At 39.4% G+C, this 10,843-nt stretch overlaps 1 protein-coding gene across 4 annotated transcripts in view; it reads right to left on the bottom strand.

Annotated features, from left to right (window-relative positions):
* Window positions 1–184: 184 nt before the first annotated feature.
* The window catches only part of LOC131249296 (5'-3' exoribonuclease 4), a 42,489-nt gene continuing 31,830 nt past the window's right edge, over window positions 185–10,843 (bottom strand). For 2 of the 4 annotated variants that reach the window (XM_058249958.1, XM_058249959.1), the window contains 2 exons: window positions 4,966–5,048; window positions 185–873 (listed from right to left, as the gene is read on the bottom strand). In XM_058249958.1, coding sequence (XP_058105941.1) covers window positions 234–873; window positions 4,966–5,048 — 723 coding nt within the window. In that variant the 3' untranslated portion in view covers window positions 185–233. Of the gene's footprint in view, window positions 874–1,516; window positions 4,849–4,965; window positions 5,049–10,843 lie in introns of those variants that run through there. The other 2 variants (XM_058249960.1, XM_058249961.1) reach the window with 2 other exon arrangements.

Raw genomic sequence — 10,843 nt, 5'->3', positions numbered from 1 at the left:
TTTTCGTTTCTCTTTGCTATGGCCCACCAGAAATTTAGATCAGGGTGAAAATTTGTCATAGGAGGTTTCATCGGATGCTGCATCACATGGACCGTTCAGATTAGACACCCATGACACGTGTGAAAACGTGCGCACGTGCGTAGGTGCGCAGGGGAGCATGACTATATATATATATATATATATATATATATAAAGAGAGAGTAACTAAAAATGGAAATACAGTGATACAAAACTCACTGCTGGAAACCATAATCAGAAGGATTTTGTGGTGCTCGCCCTCTAGGTTGATAAACCTTTCTCGCCTGCTTCTCATACCCACCTGACAAAGCCGTCTCTTGCCACTGATATGCTCCCACATTTTCACTCATCGGTTTATCAATCCAATTGGTGGGAGGAAAAGGTGGGGGTCCAGTATTACGTATATGCTGGTTTGGGTAATGCCCAAAGGTGGAATTTGGCATCCGCGGTGACATCCCAGGTTGCTGTGGCCGGAATCTTGCCCCGTCTTCAATCGTCAAGCTTGACATCCCGCCACGCAAGTTGTGGTATTGTTCTTGTTGTAATCTGTCTGGCCTGAAATTTGGCCTGTTCCCATGGACTTCGTGAAAGGAAGGGGTGGATCTCGAGGGATGAAGCATACCTCGTGGGTGGTTGTAATGGGCGTGATAGTAATTTGGGTCCGGGGTAAAGCCTCTTTCATATCCAGATGGGCCTGCTGGCCGAGGCCTGTGGATCGTGTTGTTCGGAAAGTTCCGGTAAGGCGGGTCCAGTAAACCAGCTACGTTGTTGGATTTCAACTGTAAAGAGTTCTTAAGTAACCGATGGGCTGCTTCTCCTAGCAGAGGGCCAGAGATTGCCCCATGAACCTGAGGCCTGAAAGCAAAGAACAGTAAAAGATGTCGTGTTTTCTGTTCAGAAACTAACAGTGCATCAATCACAACAGTCATCATCGCATCATCGTCATCTAAGCCTTATCCCAACTAACTGGGGTTGGCTACATGAATCCTTTTTTGCCATTCCACTTTATCAAGGGCCATAACTTTGGTTAGACCATAGGTCATCGAGTCTAAACTTACGGCCTCAACCTGTGTGCTTTGGACTTTCTCCTTGCCCTTTTAGAGCCTTCAACTTGTACAGACTCACTACTTGTAACCGGGGCATTTTTTTGGTTTCCATTGCACATGACTTAACCATCTAATTCAACTTTCCTTCATTTTGTTACCTATTGGTGCACTCCTATATCCCCTCGAATGCATTCATTTCTAATTTTATCCTACACGGTGATCAGATAAAACTCCAGAGGCATATCTCCATTTCTTCCATCCCACTTGAATTTTATGGGCAACATACTTCTCGATGGCTCCGCTCAAGAATTATTGACCCAAGATATCATAAGTGGCCATTGTGGGAAACTTATTGATCAACAATCCTTACTAATTCCTCATTCCCACTGCCAGTGTTACTAAAATTGTAGTCCATATACTCTTTTCTAGCTGACTAATTTAAATCCTTTAGATTATAAAGTACCTCGCCATAAATCTAGCTTAGTTTGATGTCATCTGCAAGCAATACATACCATAGGATCTCTTCCTCAAATGCCTTGTTAACACATCCATAACCAATGCAAAAAGGTATGGGTTCAATGCCAAGCCCTCGTGCAAGCCTCAGTTATCGGGTACCTACTTGTGTCCCCACCAGTCGTCTTCACATTTGTTACTACTGCATCATGCATATATCCTTAATCACGTCAATATGTCCTCATGAAACTCCTCCCTCTCCTAACACCCACCAGATTAACACTCTAAAGACCTTGTCATAAGCTCTACCCAAGTCAATAAAGACTGTGTGGAGATCCTTCCTCCTCTCCCTATATTCCTCCAATTGGTAGCAAACCGATTTTCTGATACATTCAGCTCATGCCTTTGTCTTTGCTCAATCAATCTTTTCCAAAGTTTCATAGCAAGGTATTCAAAAACATAATGGTGACAGCCGCAACTGTCGTAATGTAACAGTAATAATGAGAACCATTGCATGTTATGTAATTGTAACGCTCATTCTGAAAAGAACAGCCCATGACAATCCGTTATGGGGCCAATACATTTTATTTCTTTCAAAAATGCTGAACGTTATAGGCTGTAATGGCTCATATTGTGACAGCAATTAATGCGGCCATTAAAACCAATGTTACTGTTATTGAATACCTTGCATAGTATGGCTCATAGAGTTAATCCCACGATAATTAGTGCAGCTCTGTCTCCTTTATTCTTATAAATAGGTACCACAGTAATTTTCCTCCATTCGTCTGGTATTTTCTCCCATCTTACAATCTTGTTTAACAAATTTGACAACTAAAATGACCCAGTATTTCACATACACTTCCAAACCTCTATTGTATACCACCTGGTCCAAAGGCATTTCCTGTTTTCATCTTTCTCAATGCTTCTTTCACTTCGCATATCCCCTAATCCTACGAAAGCATCTCTGGACTCCAACGTTATTTGAGCTTATAGTTCCTTCTATCTCTATGCTCTCAAAGTGATTGTCATTTAATAAGTTTTGAAAATAGCTTCTCCACCTTTCATTGATCACATTGTCCAGGACTAGTATCCTCAAGTCATCGCTCTTAATCCATCTAACATGATCTTAAGTCCCTACACTCTTTCTTTCTCTCATTTTTACAAGTTCAAAGACATCTTTCTCATGTTCTCTTGTTCCAGATCTATTGTGAAGTCATCATAAGCCTTAAGTTTGGCTTCGCTCACTACTTTCTTAGCAATATTTTTGGCATTTCTAATTTGTTCAAGATTTTAATTGTTTTTAGTCCCTTGTCGGGCTTTGAAACGTGCACATTTCTCACTAATAGCTTCTTATTTATTTATTGAAAGGTCTCTAATAGCTTTTTATACATCGTCATTCCTCCACCAAGTTGCCTTATATGATTGGCTTTTCCATCTAGATACTCCTAAAACATACTTTGTCACTTTCTTAACTCACTTGATCATCTCATTCCACATAACGTTTACTTCTTCCTCAACATTTCACTTTTCTTCTTCCATCAATTCATTTCTGAATAGCATTGTGCGTGCGTGCGTGTGCGCGTGTGTGTTTGTTTTAATAAGTTCTTTCATTTTAAGTTCTACCACTTTTTGGACACCTACTAATTTCTTTCCCTTTCTTCCATCTCTTAATGTAAATAATATCCATAACCACTAACCTAAGTTGGCAGTCAAAGTCTCTCCAGGTATCACTTCGTAGTCCTTGCATATTGATCGTTCCGTCTTCCTGAGTAGAAAGAAAGCCACATGGCATGCATATGATCCACTTTTGAAAGTCATTAATGTTAATCTCTCTTTTTAACATTTGTGTTTGCTAGAGCTATACCATATGCCATAGCAAAATCAATGATAGGTGCATACCCCATCTCATTTCTTCTCCCAAAACCGATGACCATGTATGCTTTCACATCCTATATTTTCTTTTCCTACATGATCGTTCAAGTCTCCTCCTACAAATATCATCTCTCCGTTTGGAATTCCTTCATTAGTCCTTCCATATTCACCCAAAACTGTCTTTTGATTCTACCCTCTAACCCTACCTGTGGCACATATGAACTAATTACATTGATCATATCCTCTCATAACACAAGTTTTATTAATAAAATCCTATCAATTGCTTTCTTAACATCTACAAATTTCTCTTGAATTTTTATTTACTACTATCCCTAACCCCTTTCTATTATTATCCTTTCCTATATATGAACGCTTATATCCATCACTTTCTTTAGTTTTGGCTGCATTTCCACTTGGTTTCCAAAACATAAGTCATTTTACCATATCTACTTACTCAATACTCTTATCTGTTAATATTCCTATTTACCATGTAGCAAGACGAATCCTATCTCTCCGGAACTAGCTTCTTTACCCCACACGAATTGAGAATGACGTGGGAACCCTTGCCGACTTCTACCAACAATTGGGCACTGTTGCGGCATGTCACTTCTGGGGGACGCCCCATCCAACCCTTGCATATTTCTCATTGTACCCGGGTTCCAATGTAGAATGTTGCTTACCAGGAATGCCCTAATATGAGTTTGAAATGTCATATTGTTCAGATTCATGTTGGAAGTCTTGGCATAAGTTTGACACTGCCTGCCAACCTGACACAACCTTCCTCTTTATCCAGGCTGGAGACCAACAATGAGGGCATAAAACTTCCACAGGCGCAATGTAATAGGCTATTACATAGGTTGATGACAATCAAGCGCAATCTAATAGTCTATTACATAGGTTGATTACAATCAATGAGTTCTCAATTACAAAAATAAATGAGAATTTGCCAATTACTCAAACTACATCATGTGTTCTTTAAAGTTGAAAAGCACTATATGTTATAGAGCTCTTAGTCACAATGGGAGACAGTCCAATCCATTGATCTAGATTGTTCATTAGGAACAGTGCACATTTCATGCGCTACCATGCAAACATCACACTGATCTGAAAAATAAGAATCATTTGATCAAAGGTATTTAATACCGACGGTTAGGATCACAAAAATAGGTCCACTTAACTATCATTTCTGTTAGGCAACTGTAAACATCCCATCAGTAAGAGTTTTGTATGGTAGCCTATGTAATGTTTCTGAACTCAATGGACAGTTGGATCAATCAACTAAGCTAAGTGAACTGATGCAAAAGGAGCACTGCAACTTGTAGTTCTCTGAGAGTACTCAAGCATCTCTCTTGAAAAAAGATAAAATCTGTAAGCTCCACCAAGTTTCAAGTAACTTAGATTCAGGTCAGGCAAAGCATCTGAGTTGAATCTTCAAACCTTGTAGTTGGAGCTACATTGGCTGTTAAAAAAATACAAAAGACGACGACCATTTTTATCACTTGTGACTTATTTTAAGTCATTAACCATATAGTTTCCATAAGTTGAAGAAAACAAAATAACATAAAAAGAGTGGTACCTTTCTTTGGCATGATGACGCCGTCCACCATTGTCTTCATGCCATAGCACAGGGAAAGGTTTTATATCATAAGGCCTTAGAATCTGCGATCAAACCAGTAGTCAATAAGAATGGCCAATTCTGTAAATGGAAAAGATATACGATGCTGTAAACAATAATAACAGCGTCAAGACAAGATGATATAAATTGATATTATATCGAGAAGCATTTAGTTTTCCTTTCCATATTGAGATATATATTTTAGAATTTTTCTATAGGGGGCGTGCTCCGGTGGTACCAGTACCACCATAAGCTACAGTGGTATTGGACAATCGTGGCTCATGCATGGTGTATTCATGAGATCAAACCTGTCCATCAGATGCCTGGCCTCAAGTTAACCCCAGTAAACAAAACTAAGCCCAATGCAAAATTCAGGTGGGCCACACCACCGGGAACAAGTTGAAAGTCGAAGCCAACCATGGATTTGTAGAGGCCCACAGCGAACAAAGCTCAAGATGATCTTTACAATAGATTGGGAACAAGAGAAGGTGAGAAAGACATCTTCTAACTTGGAAAAAAAAAATGAGAGAGAGTAGGGGCTTAGATCATTTTAGATGCAAGGACAATGAGATAACTGAAAGGAGGAGAAGCAATTTTCAAAACTTATTAAGGGGCCGTTTGGATCATAAGTAGCTTAAGATAAGCTACTTATTCCACAAGTACCTTATCTTAGTTTCTACTTATTAAGAAGATAAGTATGTTTGGCAAACAACATACTTATTAGCTTCTCCTCTCTTTCATCTCTCCTGATGCCTCTCTTCAGCAGCTTATGAAAAGTACAAAAGCTATTAAAAAAATAATTAAAGTGATCAAGTACTTTTCAGTAAAAAAGTTACAACTAATCATAAAACAAACTTACTTATCTGAAATAAGTCTATCTACTGCTGTAAGAAGAAAAATTAACTTATTTGGTGGTATCCAAACGGGCCCTAAATGACAATCACTCTGATAAATGTTGGAGTTCATAGATACTTTTGTAGGATTAAGATATGTGAAGTGAAAGAAGCCTTGAGAAAGAAGGAAGTAGGAAAGACCCTTAGACCAGATGGTATACCAATAGACGTTTGGAAGTGTATTTTGGTCAACGAAGTTGTTCAACAAGATTGCATGATCAAAGAAAATGCCAGACAAATGGAGGAAAAGTGACGCGGTACCTATTCGTAAGAATAACAGAGACATACAGAGCTGCACTAACTATCGTGGGATTAAACTTACGAGCCATACTATGGAACTTTGGGAGAGAGTGATTGAGAAAAGACCAAGGCATGAGAGGAATGTATCAAAAGATCAATTTGGTTTCATGCCCAAGAGGTCTACCAATAAAGCTATTTTCCAACTTAGATAATTGATAGAGAAATATAGGGGGAGATGAGTAAGGCTCTCCACATGGTCTTTATTTTTTACTTTTTGATGACGAAAGGGTGTCCCCGCCTCATTTTAAGGCGAGACTAATCCTTGCGGATGCACACAACCACCAGCAAACCACGTTCAGGTAACCCCAAGGAGGGAAATAGAACTTGCGTCTGTGGGGAACAAGCCCATGGCGCTAGCCATTCACCCAAACCCCGTGTGGGTCTCCACATGGTCTTTATTGACTTGTAGAAAAGCATATGATAGGGTCCATAAAGAGTTTTTTTTTGGTTTTGTTTTTCTAAGATTGAAAGATCTATTAAGAGGAAGCAAAAGCAACTCGAAAAGTAGAACAAAAAAGAAAACAAACTATACAGAAAGAAACAAAACAAAACAGAAACAGAAAACTAAAAAGCTATACAACTCAAGACAAAAGACAGAAACCAAAACACTAAAGAACTATACAACTTGTGACTGAAAGACAACTATACCAGGGAAAAAAGCCCTTGACTAATGAGGAGAAGGGAAAGAGGATCTACAGTCAGGAGGATGCAAGGAATGCACCCAAACTTCCACTTCTCAAAAAAATCAAATCCGACACCCTGGAAGTGGAGGAAAGATAACTGAAGTAGCGGCTGTTTCCTTCTCTCCACATAGCCCAAAGAGTGGCTAAACCAGTTAGACGCCAATGGGGTTTGAGATCCTTCTTAGCACACCCTTCATGCCAAGCAAACAGCAGGCCCAGCAAACAGCAGGCCCACCACATCAGCCGACATGACCCATGGAGAATGGAACTTGGCTAGGATTAAGGACCACACATCTTTGATGTAGGGGCAGTGGAGAAACAAGTGGTTGATCGATTCCGCATCCCCAACATAGAGGCAGATGTCGGGGATGATCATTTCCTAGAGAAGGCGTAGGGTCCCTAGAGCGCCAATCTGATCGGTGTTGGGAAAGAGTCTCAAAAGGATATATTTGTCAAGAAAATGTACGAGGGAGCGGTAACAAATGTGAGGACCACTAGTGGAGAGAAGTGAGTATGCAATTACTATAGGCTTACACCAAGGGTCGGCACTAAGCCCATACCATTTCGCATTAGTTATGGATGAGTTACTAAGGCATTTGCAAGAAGTGATATCATGGTGTATGTTGTTTGCAAATGACATAGTTTTGATTGACAAGACGAGAGAGGATGTAAACACAAAGCTCGATTTATGGAGGGATGCTTTAGAATCTAAAGCATTTAAAATTAGTTGAACTAAAATAGAGTAAACGAATTGAACTTCAGTGATAATAGGAGTGAAAATGAAGAAATAGTTAAGATTGTTGACCAAGAAGTTTCCCAAATGACCAGTTATGATACCTTGGATCAATAATTCACGCGTGAAGAATTTTAAAAGGATGTTGCCCATAGAATTTAAGCTGGGTGGAGAAATGGAGATGTGCCTCTAGAGGTTTATGTGATCATTGTGTACCACTCAACCTAAAAGGGAAATTTTATAGGATAGCTATAAGATCAGCCATGCTTTGTGGGACAAAATATTGGGCGGTTAAAGAACGTGTTCATAGGATGAGTGTAGCTGAAATGAGAATGTTGAGATGGATGAGTGGCAAGACGAGGAAGGAATGCATTCAGGGGAACTTAGAGGTAGCGCCAATAGGTAATAAGATGAGAAGAAGTAGACTTAGATGGTTTGATCATGTGCAATGGAGACCAAGAACCGTGCTGTTTCGGAGTGAGTTAGTACAAGTTGAAGGCTCTAAAACAGCAAGGGGAAGACCCAAGAGAACGTGAATGGAAGTAGTAAGAAAAGACTTGATTACCTATGGTCTAACTAAAGGTATGGCCCTTGATAGTGGAATGACCACACAAGATTCATGTAGCCGACCCCAATTAATTGGTATAAGGCTTAGATAAGGATGATGACAGCGATTTATAATGGATGTGTGTGTGTGGACCGTTGATTTTCCAACGTGGGACTCATGATGACAGCTTAAATAAATGCTTTGATCATTTTTATTTCATATTTGACTTTGATTGTTAATTTTGATGACCATTGATTGAATGAATAATTCGATCCAACTGATTTCAAAGGACTTGAATCTCTCTGCTAAAGTGTGCATTTGATTAGATCAACCAAACAGCAAATCTAAAAGAATATAACCAGCACAACCTCAGACAAAAAAATCCCACGATATTCTGAGGCGTTTGGAGGGAATGTAACTGCCGCACCTTTCAAGACACCTCGGTCCTCTCCGGATCGAGTCCTATCTCTAATTTTGCGAGAAGTTGACGAGTGGGAGGCCAATGTCAAGCCTTCGGATCTGCTTGCCATCTCTCCTTAGTGTGGCCTGTCAGGGCTTGCCCCAGTCTCGAGTTGTATATTTCCTAGGGTTTCATGTTTCTCTCGTTTTCTTTTCTTTCTGCCTTCTTTGTTCTAATTCTTGTATCTTTCTGTTTTTGTTTTTTTTTTTTCTTTCTTTCTTTCTTTTTTCTGCCTTTTGCCTTTTAATATATTTTGCATCCTTTAGAAGAAAAAAATTTCTAATTAATGAATTTCCAATTTCATGAAGATACCGATTAATGAACACTTCCAAATTCATCAACTGACGGATTTCATGCATCCGAACAGGGCCTCGAGTCACTCCAAGGTTGAGAAAATTGTTGCATAATGGTCGATACAGTCGGATAGTGTCTGTGTTGGTTGCTTGCATAGAGTTCCGATCAATCAAAGAACTTCTCATGTTGTGGTCAGCCTCCCTACGGTGACGAATTCCTCCTCCTAAGAGAGTAAGCAAAAGTGGCTTCCCTCTAATCAAATTTCACCTGCTCCAGTTTCCTTTTTAGTTGTAGCCTGAAGAAGTGTTAAGATTTATCCATAGATGAAGGTTTCATGGCCAACATAAGATGTGGGATGAAATGGTTGGTCTCAAAAAAGAAACCGTGCTTGCATCGACCGATACAGGCTGTATCAGCACCAATAGGCACAGTTTGTAACAGTTTACAACTTCACATTGTTCTCTCATTTCTCCTCTCTTCTCTAGATTTCGACCATAGTGGAAGCTTAGTTACCAAATTTCGACCATATTCAAGCCTATTTTGGAGATCAAAACACAAGATGAGAGCAGGACATGCACAATACGTGTCCATTACGAGAAGGGATGCCCTAAAAAACCCATTTTCAACTTGTTCCATTTGTCTCTCCTCTAGTTGAAGCCATGAAACCAAATTTCGACCAGATTCAAGCCCATATTGGAGATCAAAACACAAGATTAGTAGGATTCAACAAATGGAAGCAGATACAAGCAAACTAACATTTGTTTTCCTTCTTTTCGTTGTAATTCAACACAATATGTCCTAATCTACCAAATCATGCTCTTTTGGGATCAATTATGGCCTATTTGGCTGATTTTCTCATTTCTTTATTTTAATACCCATTTTGCTCATCATAAAGGAACAGTGCATGAATTAATAATTATACTCTAAATTTGTAATTTGAAAAAAAAAAAAATGTTTTGGACGTCTTCGAATTTTCAGATCACTTCAAAGATGTATAGTAACCTGGTTACAATTCATCCAAATATTTGTTTTTCTTTTTTAATTAAAAAAAAAAAAAAAATCTTCGGGGAAAATGATGTCTTAACTGTTTTAACTGAATGTTGTGCATGTATGAGACCAATGCCCCATGCTTTCAACAATTTTCAGGCATCTTTGAACCACTTTCAAAGTGAATAGCGGCCCGGTTACTATTCATCAAAAATTCCGTAGTTGTTGTAGTTCTTCACAAAAATATTATGCAATTAAGCGAGCATATTCTCCCTCTGTCCTCATCCATATAGACAAGGAAAACACTAACGTCCGAGAAGTAAGACAAATGGGTGTTCATGAGGCTGAGATTGAAGAATATGAAGAGTGGGATGAAGGGGCGACCAAGAGAGGTAGCGTCCGGTAAACTTGGACTGATATCCTACTCTTGCCATGGTTTGTAAGTGGGGGAGAAGGAAGCATTAACCAATGGTGAGGATAAACAAGGAGTTCTCAAGACCATTTGGTAGCATCAAAGTCATTGGACGATGGTCGTTGAAAATGTTGAGGAAGGCAGTGAGCACATGACACTGTAGACTGTACATAATGCTAGTCGAGATCATAGATATAGATGACACAGATACATGTCATCTAATGAGGAGACTGCCTGGAGGCACTGGACAGCTTTGTGGTGGAGATTATGGTGATGAAGGCAGTGGTTAGAAGACAGGCTTATGCTGACCAGCCTGGCTCCATATCCGTATTCTTTGCAGCCAACAAAACCGTCAACTGGAGTTTTTGTGTTTCCCATTCCTCTTCTTTTTCACTTCTTCTTCTTTTTTGCCAAAAATAATTGAGTCAATATGGTTCAATGCACCCTGTAATCCTGTTTTTTCTGGGCCCAAACGATCCAAAACCCCACCCCAATAGCAATATTTAGAAACTTGATTCACTCCCATTGAG

The sequence above is a fragment of the Magnolia sinica genome, chromosome 6 (genome assembly GCF_029962835.1).
Source record: "Magnolia sinica isolate HGM2019 chromosome 6, MsV1, whole genome shotgun sequence".
NCBI classification, from domain to species: Eukaryota; Viridiplantae; Streptophyta; class Magnoliopsida; order Magnoliales; family Magnoliaceae; genus Magnolia; species Magnolia sinica.
The sequence above is the reverse complement of the archived record's forward strand: the minus strand, read 5'-3'. Positions and strand labels throughout refer to the sequence as shown.